The sequence below is a fragment of the Liolophura sinensis genome, chromosome 10 (genome assembly GCF_032854445.1).
Source record: "Liolophura sinensis isolate JHLJ2023 chromosome 10, CUHK_Ljap_v2, whole genome shotgun sequence".
NCBI lineage: Eukaryota > Metazoa > Mollusca > Polyplacophora > Chitonida > Chitonidae > Liolophura > Liolophura sinensis.
This window is the reverse complement of record NC_088304.1, coordinates 1,565,664-1,581,894: the sequence shown is the minus strand read 5'-3', so window position 1 is coordinate 1,581,894 and position 16,231 is coordinate 1,565,664. Positions and strand designations below refer to the sequence as shown.

General features: G+C 38.5%; 2 protein-coding genes across 2 annotated transcripts in view; one reads left to right on the top strand and one right to left on the bottom strand.

Moving 5' to 3' along the window:
• LOC135476592 (E3 ubiquitin-protein ligase CHFR-like) overlaps positions 1 to 10,026 on the top strand; it is a 32,311-nt gene extending 22,285 nt beyond the window's left edge. The window contains exons 14-22 of the mRNA XM_064756669.1: positions 66 to 118; positions 869 to 952; positions 2,602 to 2,790; positions 3,214 to 3,297; positions 4,262 to 4,332; positions 5,371 to 5,458; positions 6,830 to 6,946; positions 8,194 to 8,269; positions 9,214 to 10,026. Coding sequence (XP_064612739.1) covers positions 66 to 118; positions 869 to 952; positions 2,602 to 2,790; positions 3,214 to 3,297; positions 4,262 to 4,332; positions 5,371 to 5,458; positions 6,830 to 6,946; positions 8,194 to 8,269; positions 9,214 to 9,253 — 802 coding nt within the window. The 3' untranslated portion in view covers positions 9,254 to 10,026. The remainder of the gene's footprint in view (positions 1 to 65; positions 119 to 868; positions 953 to 2,601; positions 2,791 to 3,213; positions 3,298 to 4,261; positions 4,333 to 5,370; positions 5,459 to 6,829; positions 6,947 to 8,193; positions 8,270 to 9,213) is intronic.
• A 1,875-nt stretch (positions 10,027 to 11,901) lies between these two features.
• The window catches only part of LOC135476609 (uncharacterized), a 34,339-nt gene continuing 30,009 nt past the window's right edge, over positions 11,902 to 16,231 (bottom strand). Inside the window, exons 15-16 of the mRNA XM_064756691.1 lie at positions 14,743 to 14,823; positions 11,902 to 13,927 (exon numbers count right to left, since the gene is read on the bottom strand). Of these exons, the coding sequence (XP_064612761.1) occupies positions 13,790 to 13,927; positions 14,743 to 14,823 (219 nt within the window). The 3' untranslated portion in view covers positions 11,902 to 13,789. The remainder of the gene's footprint in view (positions 13,928 to 14,742; positions 14,824 to 16,231) is intronic.

Below are 16,231 nucleotides of genomic sequence, written 5' to 3'. Positions count from 1 at the left end.
CAGTCAATCACCCATCTGCTCAGTCAGTTAGCCACTATTAGCATCGATGCTTTAATTACTTGCAGCCCTCCAGCAACGATGTGTCGCCAGTGTCCAGGTTATGTCGAGCCTAAAGCAAGTAAGATGTACAGTGGTACATTAATAATTATGGGCCCCTTTCTCTCCTTGTCCTTCTGTCATCCATACCTCTCATCCATATGACATTTTAGAGAAAGATGTCCTGGAGTTAACTAAGATGTGCTAAGAATGACACAGTCTCCCATGTTTCATCCTGCGATATATGACAGATCACCGGCTCTTTTTTGTTCCACTCTTCAAGCTACCGTAAATTTACCAAACTTGTCCCACACATGCACCTGAATTACACTTGCACCTAAATTACACTTGCACCTGAAATACACATGCACCTAAATTACACATGCATAATTCTTGCAAATGGGCCTTAGGTATAAAGTCTCCAAATAGGATGTATCCCCTGATTGGATAGTATTGCCAAACTTTATAACTAAGTGATACGCTGCACATTTCTGTACTGGTATGTTACATCCAATTAACAAACTGAGGATGGTCAAGGGTTCCCCCGGACTCTGCCCAGTTTTCCTCCCACCATAAAGCTTGTCGCCATCATATAAGTGAAATATTTTTGGTGTAAGGCACCAGTTAAATAAATAAATGAATACATCAAGTTAAATTGTCAGAATACGGCCTGTTTTAACAGGATTGAGTCACCATAATTAGAGCCCCTTCATGTAATTGATTTAATGTATATTAGTTTGGATAGTCAAATAACCTTGGACATGTGGCATGCACTAGTTTGGTTTTTCCTGTTGCCTTGAGGGTAAAGAAATGTTTATATTTTGGTTCATAGGCAGAACAAACACGCCTGGTGATGGCTCAGGGGCTAACTCAGGGGAGACAACTGCTGCTACAAGCAATACAGCAACAACATCCGGTAATAGCACAGTGATAAAATCATACTCTTGTCATGAAATTTGGTAACTCTAAGTATTCTGTTGGAATGTAATTTAAAAAACATATATATATTTTAATATACTTTGGCTGAGTAAGGGGTTGTATCTGGTGCCCTGGTGCCCAATGTAAAGTGCCCTGTCTGGCATCTGTGTATACATAAGATGTTGCATATGGTATTAGTTTACTGCCAGCTATTGTCGCATCCTGTTTTGTTTTACTATAGTTAGATATGGTGTCATATATGGCATCAGCCTACTGTAACTAGATAGGGTGTCTTATCTGGTGTCAGTAAGCTGGGTAGGGTGGCAGTATCTGGTGTCAGTATGCTTTAGACAGATATATAGTGTAGCTACATAGGGTGTCCTGTCTGGTGTCAGTATTTTGTAGCTAGATAGGTGTTATATCTGGTGTCAGCATTCTGTAGCTAGATATGATGATGTATCTGGTGTTATTATACTGTAGCCAGATAGGGTGTCCCATCTGGTGTCCGTGTTCTGTAGCTTGATATGATGATGTATTAGGTGTTAGTATACTGTAGCTAGATAGGGTGTCCTGTCTGGTGTCAGTATTCTGTAGCTAGATAGGATGATGTATCAGGTGTTAGTGTACTGTAGCTAGATAGGGGGACCAGTCTGGTGTCAGTATTCTAAGGCTAGATAGGGTGTCCTGTCTGGTTTCATTATTCTGTAGCTTGATAGGGTGTCCTGTCTGGTTTCAGTATTCTGTAGGTAGATAGCATGTCATGTCTAATGTCAGTAACCTGTAGTTAGATAGGGTGTCATGTCTGGTGTCAGTATTCTGTAGCTAGATAAGGTATCCAGTCTGATGTCAGTGTTCTGTAGTTTGATAGGATGATGTATCAGGTGTTAGGATACTGTAGCTAGATAGGGTGACCTGTCTGGTGTCAGTATTCTGAAGCTAGATAGGGTGTCCTGTCTGGTGTCTATAGCTATATAAGTCCTGTCCTGTCTGGTGTCTGTATTCTGTAGCTAGATAGGGTGTTATATCTGGTATCAGTATTCTGTAGCTAGATAGGATGTCATATTTGGCATCAGTATTCCGTAACTAGATAGGGTGTCATATTTGGTGTCAGTGTTCTGTGGCTAGATAGGCTGTTCTGTCTGGTGTTAGTATGTCGTCATGGGTAATTAAGGTGTCATATTTTGTTAGTATACTTTGACTGTGTTGGGTGTTATATCTGGTGTCCCTGTACTTCAGCTATAAGGTAGCTTATGACATTACTGTGAGCTCATGCTGGCTCCCTCTCCAGTTGTACTCGGCTAGGTCAGCTAGCCAGCTGTGAATGGCCATGGGTTCCCCGAGCACTGCCTGGGTTCTCCATAATGCTGGCGGCCGTCGTATAAGTAAAGTAAATAAATAAATAGCTTGCGACAGTTTAAATCTGTGTGGCTGTTTGAAGAGCACGTGTGTTTCACTAATATAACAAAAACATGATGTGCAGTCAGACATGAGAAAGTTTGTCAGTAACATGCCAAAGGTCAGTGGTTTACCTTCGGCACTCAAATTTCCTTAGTAGGAATTCTGTGGCATTCTGTTTGTTAAATATCCTAGAGTATGGTGTTATGTAAAACAAATGAAGAAATAAAAGTCTTTCTGCTGGATTTGCAGCCCAACCGTCGACCAGTGGAACCACTTCAACCAATCAGGACCCAGATGATAACAACAAGATCTTACCCACGCCCCCACCCTACCAGTGTGGCGTGAACTCCACTCATGTACTGTGCACGTGCTGCTATCAGGTCATGCCTGATCGACGAAGTGCGCACCGCACCAACCCAGCGGTTCCTCCCATGTCATGTGAGTCCTTCAGTGTTACGGTTTTAATGATGAATCAGTAGCAGCTGGTAGGTAGAGGTGGAGAAAACAGAAAGATTGAAGTCCTACAGTGTTTTGGTTTTAATGATGAATCAGTAGCAGCTGGTAGGTAGAGGTGGAGAAAACAGAAAGATTGAAGTCCTACAGTGTTTTGGTTTTAATGATGAATCAGTAGCAGCTGGTAGGTAGAGGTGCAGAAAACAGAAAGATTGATGTGCAAAAATAATGTTTGTATGGTTGGAATTTAGGACCACCCTGTGATAGTTATTGTGGTGATAATGTTCTAAATGAGGATGTGACTGGCTTATCAAAACCATTCTAACTTTGCCAGCTGCTAGTTTTGGAAGAGTGCATTTTATTTTTCATGATGTTTTTGTGTCGCACACGACTGCTTACTTGTTTCAGGCCTCATTTGCTATCGTAATTACTGCCATGCTTACTGGGGTTGTCGCAAAGCTGACTGTCGGGGATGCTTCAACAAATTTAAAGGCAAGACATTAAACACTTTTTGTCCTACTGAATGTTCTATTATATTTGTGCAAGATTCAACGATTGCCTCCCACCTTAATACTGGCCGAGATTGTATAAGGAAATGCATTATAGTTCGCTGTAAAACACCAGTGAAATAAATAAATAACTAAAGATTCAGGCCATGAACAGACTTTCAGTAAAGCACGTGCCAAGGCCGTGATCGAAGTCCTATCAAGGTGAATTTAGCTGAATCAAGAGAGTAAACCTTGAGTGAAATTTGTGTCCAATCTGGAGGTTTCAGGATTTGTGGATACACAGAGCTTTTGTTTTTGATTTCTGTTATCACCAGTTTGAGATTCGTTCTCCTCAGTTTTAGCTGCTGCTTCAGGTAAATACTGTAAAACTTGATCAAACTGTTTTATGATTTATCATATTTTTAAATGAATGTTTGTTTATGACTATAGTTATTGTCTCTGGTAACGGACTTGGTGTTAATTCACAACCCAGTCATACCTGTAGCTGTTTTACTCTGCTGGTGTGGCCAAGAGTCCGCAGACATCGGACCAGGTGATCAGCCCTGAACTTGGAGCCTATTGTAATGGTTGAGGAAATCTGAATTCTGCTGTTTTCAAATGTGAAGATCTTTCCATCTTACTGTGGTAATCCTCTCCGGCCGTACCTGGGAAGGGTGTTGGTTTTCACCAGGCTCTCACCATAATGCTGGCCTCCGCCGTATAAGTGAAATATTCTTGAGTACGGTGTAAAATACCAAATAAATAACTAACTAAATCCTCATTGTAAAACTGCGGACATTTTGAATAACCTATTATAATTAATATGCCTCAATTTCTTAATGGTTTTGGTGATATTAAGTTTTGAAAAGCCCACCTTCCAATTCCAACTGGATGGATGCAACTAGAAACACATGCACCATTACCTACCATGTTGGTTTTCATAAATAACCCTGGATTTTCATTTGTAGATATGAATTTTGGAAAGAAATGCCTGGGAAACCTTCTTCTGGACAATCCTTATGAGTCAAAAGTGTTAGCGGTAAGAAAAGTTGATCATTGACTTTTAATGTTCTGTGGAATTTATGCATACAACTATGATGAAAATGATGCTAAAAATGATTTGTTTATATCATTAAAGATCCAAGTTTGATATAAATTTTTGTGCAAATTATTTCTTTACATCCCACTGTTCTCTCAGAATGTTTCAAAATATTTATTGCAGAGATGGTAGAAAGGTTGAAGACTTAGGGTATAGATATGCATATGTCTGCTGGAGGTCAGGTATTGATTTTGTCAAGACCATACTGACAAGAGAATGCCAGGAAGGTCCAGACTTTTTGTAACTGTTAAATCATTCATAATTCATGATCTTATAAGAATAATTTGCAATTTCTTCCAGTATGACCGTAGTAAGTAGAACATTTCATGAGATTGATGAATGTTTCTTAGAAGGTGGGCTTAAAGTGTACAAATAGTCCAATAATGTGAGCCTCAAGCGAAAGTTGACAGAGAACTCCGTCCACAAAAAACGCCGATTATTTTTATTTTTTTCTAACTCAAAACATTCTACAGATGCATTTGAGACCATTATTTGAAAGCTTTTTCACAGTACTTTGAGAGCCTATTAAAAAATTAGGTTAAATCTATTAGAATGAGGTAACTGATCAGAGATGACCTTATGAATAACTCTGTTCAGAGTGTTCTGCAGATAACTTATCTGATGAAAATAGTGAAGTGATGTGAAATGTGACCTGACATCACTTTACAGACATAGTCTAAAACAGCTACCATATTCCAGCCTACTCTAAATACGTTTTGTGGCACTTAAAAATTAAACAACAACATGGAAATAGTTTCTGGCCACAGGTTTGAATGACATTGACTTCCTCACATTTGTGTCCACTTTAGGTTTTACCTGTATTTATCAGTATCTGAGACTAATGCATTCCTGGATGTAGCACAGATTCTAGTGCTGTGGAGACTGGTGTGACACCAGAATCACGGATTAAATCACAAATAATGATAACACTGTCAGAATATTTTATGCCAGTTTTTCACTAAATTTGTTTTTGAACAGGATTATTTGAATGCCAGGTCCATATCTGTTAGGGACGTCCTGCAAATCTGTCTGGAAAGGATGGAGAGAGGAGAGTATATTTGTGAAGGTCAGCTAGAGGTCATTTGGAGGTCACCTTTTCATTTCCCTGCTCCATTATTTATACGTGTGCCTTTATCACTTTGGTGTTTGTTCAGCAGTTAAGATTATTTCATGGAAATGTGTAATAAAATATGGGTGTTCACATTTTGTACAACATATGTATTAAACTTGTTGAACTGCAAAGTTTCTAGATTTGAACATGTGACCCAGGCTGAATGTAGGTTACCATAGCGATGAGCTATGTTCATCTTGTGTAATTCATGTACATTGCCATATCATCCCTGACAAAGAAAAATCACATGACCAAATGCAATGTGAAACTTTGAGCATGATCACTGATCACCCACAAGGCGCTCTCTTCTGATTGAGGCAAGTTTTGGTCTCAGTTTAAACTACGAAATCCTGGAGAATGCCAATTAGGAAAGGAAACCATGAACTTTAAAAAATCTCTTACACTTTCAAAGGATGGCTTAAGAATTTTTTCTCCTCTTAACTGCAAAGCCGCCTAGACCAAGAAGTTTTGACAGGATTTTGTCCCTGATTTTCCAATTTGCATTCTCCTAGATTTACAACGGGCAACAGACTGTCTGTAAACTGACCAGTCAGCTTGACTTTTGGTGAACTAATGATGCTCCGTGTCACAGTGTTGAGTGTTTGGGGTTATACAGCTGAAAGCGGGCTGAGCGTATTGATACTAATATTCTCGCTAAGGACTGGTGGATTGTAGCAAACTAAACAATCGATCAACTTGTATTACAATTGTCAAAGTCTTTGTAAAAAAGCACACAAATCCATCTATGTCTTGTAACATTAAAAAACATGAATGAACAATCTGGCAGAAATGAAATTGTGTAGGTAGCAGTAAGATAAGATATGTAAACCTATGTAGCAGTCCCAAGGTCGCAGTCTACAGGTGTTAATCTGTTTTTATGACAATAGGGTGATCTCCCAGAGTGCGAAATGACCTTGTTGCCTTACAGTGTGGTAGTGCTATTTGCCTATCATTTAATTGGTCTTGTTTAGATCAAATTATCAACAGAACATTTTTGTTTTTGTGATGTGGGGAACCCAACCCAAGCCAAGAACATAATTCAGAAGATCTACCTAATCTTTTTTAATTAAATGATAAAATTTGCAGATTTGTCCTATCAGCCCGTAAAGGGACATCATGTCAGGGACGTAACTCTGTTGTTGTATCCCAAAACCTGCATATGGGTGTGAATTTCTTTAGCAGGGTTGCTCTGAAGAAGAGATCAGATTATTGAACCCCTCTTTGATCAATATAAATTTTGTTGATGTGATAAGTTGTAATGAAGTTCAAACATTACATGTTGTTTTTGTGCACCAGTTGAGCGGGATATTTTTGTGCCTATTCCAGACCAGTATCGCTATAGGTTATCATCTAGCACGTACATGTGTTATTCCTGTGCCCTGAGGAACTTCAGAGACCTGGCGTATTATTACAGGAGAGACATTCCCAGACATCAGCTGCCAGGTAAGGCCACAGCAATGTTATTAGTGTTTTACCTTCACTTAAAAAAAAAAAAATGCCATAACATTAAAAATAAAATAAAATTGGAATTAACCTTTTTATTTGGTTTAACCTTGATGCTTTAATGATTATCCTGTTTCCCTATGTTCCCGTCACATAAACTCCCCGTGAATTAGAAGTCAAACCTAGAGAGAAAATGTAGAGGAATAACATGTAGAATAGAGTGGATGTATATATGTGTATATAATGTGTGTTTTGTGTGTGTTTTTGACATGTCTATTTTTTTTTTTTAGTTTTTTTTTTTGAACTGTTTAAGTCGCTGGGTATTAATTTGGGTGTGTTCGTCTGTCATAATGCTTTGCTTTTCAGTGAAATTACTGCTCCAAATATTGTTTGATATAATTTTGGGTACAGGATCACTTTGTGGAAGCCTGAGTTAGTGAGCCTGATCAGTATATTCAGTTTGCAGATTTGTGGTGTCAGTTGGCAGATTTGTGGTGTCAGTTTGCAGATTTGTGGGTGTGAGTTGGCAGATTTGTAGTGTCAGTTTGCAGATTTGTGAGTGTCAGTTTGCAGATTTGTAGTGTCAGTTTGCAGATTTATGGTTGTCAGTTGGCAGATTTGTAGTGTCAGTTTGCAGATTTGTGGGTGTCAGTTTGCAGATTTGTGGGTGTCAGTTGGCAGATTTGTGGGTGTCAGTTGGCAGATTTGTGAGTGTCAGTTTGCAGATTTATGGTTGTCAGTTGGCAGATTTGTAGTGTCAGTTTGCAGATTTGTGGGTGTCAGTTTGCAGATTTGTGGGTGTCAGTTGGCAGATTTGTGGGTGTGAGTTGGCAGATTTGTGAGTGTCAGTTTGCAGATTTGTGGTGTCAGTTGGCAGATTTGTGGGTGTTGGCAGATTTCAGTTTGCAGATTTGTGGTGTCAGTTTGCAGATTTGTGAGTGTCAGTTTGCAGATTTATGGGTGTCAGTTGGCAGATTTGTAGTGTCAGTTGGCAGATTTGTGGGTGTGAGTTGGCAGATTTGTAGTGTCAGTTTGCAGAATTTGTGGGTGTGAGTTGGCAGATTTGTAGTGTCAGTTTGCAGATTTGTGGGTGTGAGTTGGCAGATTTGTAGTGTCAGTTTGCAGATTTGTGGGTGTGAGTTGGCAGATTTGTAGTGTCAGTTTGCAGATTTGTGGGTGTGAGTTGGCAGATTTGTAGTGTCAGTTTGCAGAATTTGTTTAGTATTGTTTCATTGTTGCACTTGTAGACGCAGTGACATCTAGACCAGACTGTTACTGGGGGAAGGACTGTCACACCCAGAAGCACAAGCCACATCATGCAGAGTAAGCAAGCAGTATTTACACAATTTGTGTATCATGTGAAACATATCAGTGGATCTACTGGATTTTGTCATAAAATTTTGCCGGAACAAAAAAAAACATTTCCGAGGTAAATTATAAGGTTATGAGATATTACTTTTGGTTCTGAGACTCACACGTTTACATTAGGACATCACCCTGCTTGTACCTGCCAAACAGTTTGAAACATCTTTCCAAGATGATTTAAAATCCTCAGAATGAGGGAGAATGAGTAATTTCGTCCCAGTTAAAATTTTAGGCCAAAAAGCAATAATTTGGGGAGAGGAATGTGATTTAGTGGTAAGGTGTGTGACTTCCAAGTCACTAGCATTCCCTCCTAGCCTTGGGCAGGGAATATTTAGAATTACCCACGCCCAGGTATGCCAGCAACCTGTGGATGGTCGTGGGTTTCCCCCGGTTTCCACCCATCATAATACTGGCCACCATCGTAGAAGTGAAATATTCTTGAGTACGGCGTAAAACACCAGTCAAAAAAAAAAAAAAAACCCACGCCCATTATCCCTCGGGGCCATGGTAACAACGTGTTGGGTACCGCACTCATTATCCTGTTTGTTGAAGACCACTTGTCTTCCAGCAGTAGGGCGGGCATTTCAGTAAGTGACAGATAGGAAAGACCCTGAGTAACTTGCCTTAGATCTGTAGTTGAACTTGGGTACTCCGCAGCTTGCATGAATTCTTAAAACTGTTTTATTTTGTACTGTAAACAATTTGACACCTCCAAGTAATAAGTGGCCATTTCCTCAGCAGTGGTGTGCATATCAGTACCTGATTGTGGAAAGTTCAGCAGCAGCTTGCTAGAGATCAGTAATTTACCCGACCAGTTTTGTTTCCTGTGAAAAGTGAAAGGGTCTCGAGTGGGACAGTTAAATAAGAATGAAATTTCAGTGTTCTTTTCCATTGATTTTCAGACGTTTCAACCACATTTGTGATGGGACCAGGCAAACATGAAATGTCAACTTGTGTAGCAGTATGCTGATAATGGCGTCCAAGAATAGGCAGATTATGGGCTGGACATTGGAGATTGCTTTCAAGGGGAATAACTCTTGACGCAACAAGATGTGTATATAGAGGGCAATAACTCTTGACACAACCAGATGTGTATATAGAGGGCAATAACTCTCCACGAGAGCTTATTTTGAGATGAACTATATATGTCTTAGGAGTCCACTGTTTTGAGAAATGATCAAACAGGATATACTGAGATATCATGTGCTACATGTTTCGCTTATTAGTGATAATCTTTGCAGAGAAAGGCAACTTCTGACAGAAAAATGAATTTAGTTGAAGATTTATTTATTGTCTGTGGAATTCTGTTTTTGGTGTGTAAATAGTGCTGCTCATTAGATGTGACACCAACTCAATCAAACAGCTTAGGCCAGGACCCAAAAAATATAGTGCTGCTTATAACCTGTGTAAAATGTGAAAAAGACCATTTTAGTCTTATTTGTGATGTTTGGGGGTTTTTGGGGTAAATTTATAGTTTGAGGTTTTTGTTCTCCTTTTTTTTGTTTTTCCTTTTTTTTGGTGTTTTTTATGCATTATCAAAGATTGTGATAAAAGTCCTTTTGTGATCTGTGTCTTTCAAGGTAGACGTGTTATAGATAGGTAAGAGCCATTTTTTCTCTGTCTGTGTAGTTGACCCTATGTCAAAACCCTATTGGATCAGTGTTTGAAAAAATATAGTACTATAGGCAAAGATTGGACAGTAAAACAAATATGCACCGGTCATATGTATGTATAGCAGGACACATTGTCTTGCCCATATTTTACAAATACATGTCACATCCTTTGAAGAGTGTTCCTTTTCTTTGTTGTATATATATTTATACACAGACATGGCCAGGTATTCTGTGTTCTCATTATACATAGGCTACTTTGCTTTTCACGGTATTACCTCCCTTGATGGCAGGTGTCTGGTAGAACATTCAATGCTGTTAGCATTTGGAAGGAGAAGTGTGATGGAATTTAAGCAATCACAATGATTAATTTCATCTGGTCTGCCTTTGAAGTTCCTTGTTAGGTTAACTACTTTTGAGTCAGTGTAATGTATTTCTGTGCAATGAGAAACAGACGAGTAAACAGCTGATATCTGACCTCCAGGGATTGAAAACCAAAGTAACCCTGGTATTTCAAAATATGGAATTGTGAGCATGGGGAAAGGTGGCGTTGGTGTAAGTGACTGGGTAAGGTGCTTGATGAGGTCTGTTGTTTCATGAATCAAATGTCCGATGAACTTAGGCTGGAATTTAAACTGAAGCACTTATCAGTGAGCTGCCAGGTTTCTCTCCTCATCATGGTTTTTGTTTGCATGCGTGGAGCTTCATATTGCTTGTGAGGTTGTTGTGGTCATTTCGCAGCCATCACTCTTTTTGTCCAAATGACAACATACATGTTCATACATAACAGAGTGCTGGCTAAATACAATTTCATGTCAAAGATACCAGACATGATGCTTCACAAACGTGACAGCAAGTTGGCAAATCTGTATTAAGCCTTTGATGATCAACATTGAAAGATTTCTGATTAGATCAGACTCTGTCTTGAACCCAGGGGTCAACTGCATAAAGCTCTTTTAATGTTACACTCAAATAGCTCGCATGCTAGCGTAAATTAGTATTGCCTATACTGGTAGCTGCCATGACAGTTCCTTGCCCTGGATGACTTTAAGTTTGCTCTGTTATATGTGAACTGGCACCTGCATAATCATGGCTCGTTATCATTCCTAAAGATTTAGAAAACCGTTGATACATCATACTAACCTTCCTGCCCTGCCCAGTAACACCTTACAGTTGAACACTCGGAATTTGAAGGATACATGAAATGCTTGATTTTTATTTCTTAATATGAAGATTTTGATGTGGATTTAAAGAAAAAAAAAAATCTCCTGTATTGTACTTTTCGTTTTATACTACCTTTTCATGTATCCTTTAAGCATTGAATTTCACTTTTGCCATTAAAATCTCAGAAAACTCTAAAACATTAAAAAAGGAAAAACTCACAAGTGAGAAAATCCAAGCAGTAAACTGTTTTAAAGCTAAGTCTGATTTAAACGACCATTGACACTGATTGGCTGACAGTGGACATTGTGTGGTGTTTTACACCTTACTCAAGAATATTTGACTTATACTATGGTGGCCAGCATTATGGTGGAAGAAAATCGTGAAACCTAAAACCATAACTAAAATTCAGCATAGGGTGGACATAGCCCGAACCTGCCTATCTCTCCCACTTGCCCGAACCTGCCTATCTCTCGCTTTAGCCAATCAGAAACAATTCTGTATCCCTTAAATCTAAGATAGTTTTGTGACCCTAAAGCCTGACTGGTTTTTGTTTCAAAAACGTCCACTGTCTTGTCTGTTAACACTTGGTTATCCAGGTTCCCAGGCCTTGCAACTGCAAATGATAGAAATGTTTGGACAGCAGAACGAAGGGAGATAACCTTGTCAACAGACGCATACATCATCAGCTGCAGGATACAGGAGTATACACATATTCCATGTGTCCACTGCTGTCCAATGAAAACTGGAATATATTGTCTGACCCATGATAAAATCGAATAGTAACATGTGTACGTGTCTAAACACAACACGGGTAAGGAGAGGACAGAGTGTTTATTCCGTCATCCAGATTCACACACAATTCAGCCTCGTGTGACATGTACAAAGCATACAGAGGACTATTTCCTGTTATTTAATACCAATTGTACAATGATATAATGCTCAAAAACACAACCTTCACAAAGCTGATGAATGTTCTCTTCAATTGGGTAATGTTGCCACAATGGGTTAATTTCAATCCATGCTCACATGCTCAGTTACAGAATCCACAGGTATTTCATGTTTTTAACAATAATGTAACAGGTTTGGGTAAAAAATTCCTACACGCTACATGTACATGTACCTTGTGAAATTCTGACGAAAGCTGCAATCTGATTACCACAGCTGGATTTGAACCAGTGACCTCAATGTTTGGACTGATTGATTTGATTGATTGGTATTTTACGCCGTACTCAAGAATATTTCACTTATACCGACGGCTGCCAGCATTATGACAGGTGGAAACCCCAGGAGAACCCACAATCATTCGCACATTACTGGTAAACCTTCCCACATATGGCAAGAGCTGGACTTAAACTCTCAGTGACCGCACTGGTGAGAGGCTCGTGGGTCATGTTGCCGCACTGTATGGCGTACTACCTACTTGGGCACGGAGCCCCCCCCCCCACATGTTTACAGAGGGGATTTCAGTGTGTAACTAGCTCACATACAGAAACTAACATCCTTAAAGACAAGGGTCTGCCGATGTTGTCCTTATGGCGGCGGGGTATTATATTCTGTGCCAAAATGGATTAGAGATCAATCAAACTCGACAAAAAAAAAAAAAATGTTTGGCAAAGAAATTTGCACTGAAACAGCACATGCTTTATAATATTCTTGACAAAATTTTATGAAACTCCAAACCATGTTAATGTTGTAAAAATGAAAACAAGCTTCAGATTCTGTTTTATACCACTTATTTCATAAATAAACAATCACTAATGCATGTTTACTGAAATTGCATGGCGAATATTAAATAACTTTCGTTGACGGTTTGTAACCAAGATGTTAATAAAGTCTAAAACTTGTTACACCTCGTAGTATCACATCCTACATGTGTAATGGAAGTGGTTTTTTTTTTTAAGTACATACAAGGTTCATGTGACATGATAATATTTGTGAAAACCTTTTGTGTCCTGATTAGTTAAAACTTGTTTAAAACACTGTTAGGTTCAGTACTAAAATTTCTTCTCTTTTTTCCCTCTTTTTAAGCAAAACTATTTAATTCTGCATGCATCTATTAAAAATGTGACAATTCTTACAAATATTTAACACACTTATCAAAACACAAAACAATGGCAATGTTTTAAATATAGAAAAGTTTTCAATAAAATTAATATTAAGCTATTAATTAGGAATTTATAAAATGAAAAATAAAACATCAATGCTGCTGGTAAAGATTAGAAATTCAATATGGGACACAAATTGACAGATGAGGAGTCTTCCCGTTACTGTCACCAAGTTGTCCTAACAACGATGTTACAAAGATGTAAATCATTCCGTTGTTGTCTTTTCTACGAGGAATCCACGCAGGTTACGATGTTGAAAATCATTCGGTTCTTGTCTTCTTTTAGGAGGAATCCACGCAGTTTACGATGTTGAAAATCATTCGGTTCTTGTCTTCTTTTAGGAGGAATCAACACAATGTACCATGTTGAAAATCATTCGGTTCTTGTCTTCTTTTAGGAGGAATCAACACAATGTACCATGTTGAAAATCATTCGGTTCTTGTCTTCTTTCAGGAGGAATCAACACAATGTACCATGTTGAAAATCATTCGGTTCTTGTCTTCTTTTAGGAGGAATCAACACAATGTACCATGTTGAAAATCATTCGGTTCTTGTTGAGTTGAGGTAATATGCGAGGCCTTGTTGCCATGTCAACCTCATCACCATGACGATGTCTTCACAGCTTCCAAAGGTTTCACTAAAGACTTCACGCTGTCATCTGCAACCCCATCAAGATCTTTGAGGAGTTTGTTGAGAGATGTGGAATTCTTAAAGACAGGTTTGTTCTTGTGTAGTACCTGAACACAACAATAAAGGTGGTGAAAATTCAGGCGTTTGTTTTGTAATTTCATCCACATTTATCTATCAATGGAAAGGAAATTTCATCAGAAATAATGCTCCACTGAAAAAAATATCAGAACCTTGTTACTTTCTGTTTGATTGGTGTTTTAACCCGTGGACAATTTTACTACCAACAAAATATGCCAACCATATTCGCAGCTTTACTAACATAGTTGCAGACATAATAGCCAGACATTTCTGTCAGTTGAGGTCAATAAGGTATGTCCCGTAACCTACTAAATTATGTGACCGAGAGAAAAAAAAAACATAATTCCACGTTTTTAGATCAGTCGGCTTGGTAATCATAAGTTGATCGCAGAAATTCACTGGTGCGGACGCACTACAATAACGGAGCAGAATCGCTATCGCTGGCGTATTTTTACTCTGGCATTTCACAGGTTTGAGACAAGTAAATTTCATAGCAGACAAGATCACCTTCGAAATATGCCGTTTGCGGGCAGGGATAAAGAAGATGGACTTTTAGAAATTCACTGAATATGCCTGTGTAAGTATTCTAGTGTGCCCTGGCTTTATTCACATGTGCTGTAATTCTTCAACCTTTTCGCATGTTTGCAAGATGTTTATTCAAGCATATTCTCAAGGCAGTATTCTGTGTAGGCTGATAAAATTATACTTTTTGTGAAGCCCTGGAATTGGCCAATCCAACCAATGTAATTTTGTCTCCAAAGTCTAATTATAAATGTGCATGAATTGCACAGAAAGTTCTTCATATGTGAAAAGGTTGAAGAATTAGGGTACAAGCTTTCCTTACCAATCTCACATTCTCCAGCATTTTATCCAACTCCTTGACTTCCTCATCAGCTTTGCCCCAGTTCTCTGCCAGAACGGTCATCTTGTGAAAAGAGAAAGAGCAACACACTCTAAGAGGCTTTAATAGAAGTTTTGGCAAAAAAGTGATCAGCACAAATAAATCGCATTTCTGCTATTATTTAAGAAAACCCCAAATTATTATTTTTCACAAAATAACAGCCTCGGCTGTGTTATCATTTAAAATCAGTAATAAAGGTCCTAAAATTTACTTTTTAAACCTTTAGGCTCATTTGAATAGCTCAGTTACAAGTCTGATATTTTCCCTTCACAATGAGTAGCTCAGGTACAAGTTGATATTTTCCCTTCACAATGAATAGTTCAGGTACAAGTCTGATATTTTCCCTTCACAATGAGTAGCTCAGGTACAAGTCTGATATTTTCCCTTCACAATGAATAGCTCAGGTACAAGCTGCTATTTTCCCTTCACAATGAGTAGCTCAGGTACAAGTCTGATATTTTCCCTTCACAATGAATAGCTCAGGTACAAGCTGCTATTTTCCCTTCACAATGAATAACTCAGGTACAAGTTGATATTTTCCCTTCACAATGAATAGTTCAGGTACAAGTCTGATATTTTCCCTTCACAATGAATAGCTCACGTACAAGCTGTTATTTTCCCTTCACAATGAGTAGCTCAGGAACAAGTCTGATATTTTCCCTTCACAATGAATAGCTCAGGTACAAGTTGATATTTTCCCTTCACAATGAATAGTTCAGGAACAAGTCTGATATTTTCCCTTCACAATGAATAGTTCAGGTACAAGTCTGATATTTTTCCTTCACAATGAATAGTTCACGTACAAGCTGCTATTTTCCCTTCACAATGAATAGCTCAGTTACAAGTCTGATATTTTCCCTTCACAATGAATAGCTCAGTTACAAGTCTGATATTTTCCCTTCACAGTGAATAGCTCAGGTACAAGTTGATATTTTCCCTTCACAATGAATAGTTCAGGTACAAGCTGCTATTTTCCCTTCACAATGAGTAGCTCAGGTACAAGTTGATATTTTCCCTTCACAATGAATAGCTCAGGTACAAGTTGATATTTTCCCTTCACAATGAATAGTTCAGGTACAAGTCTGATATTTTCCCTTCACAATGAATAGCTCAGGTACAAGTCTGATATTTTCCCTTCACAAAGAATAACTCAGGTACAAGTCTGATATTTTCCGTTCACAATGAGTAGCTCAGGTACAAGTTGATATTTTCCCTTCACAATGAGTAGCTCAGGTACAAGTTGATATTTTCCCTTCACAATGAGTAGCTCAGGTACAAGTTGATATTTTCCCTTCACAATGAGTAGCTCAGGTACAAGTTGATATTTTCCCTTCACAATGAATAGCTCAGGTACAAGTTGATATTTTCCCTTCACAATGAGTAGCTCAGGTACAAGTTGATATTTTCCCTTCACAATGAGTAGCTCAGGTAC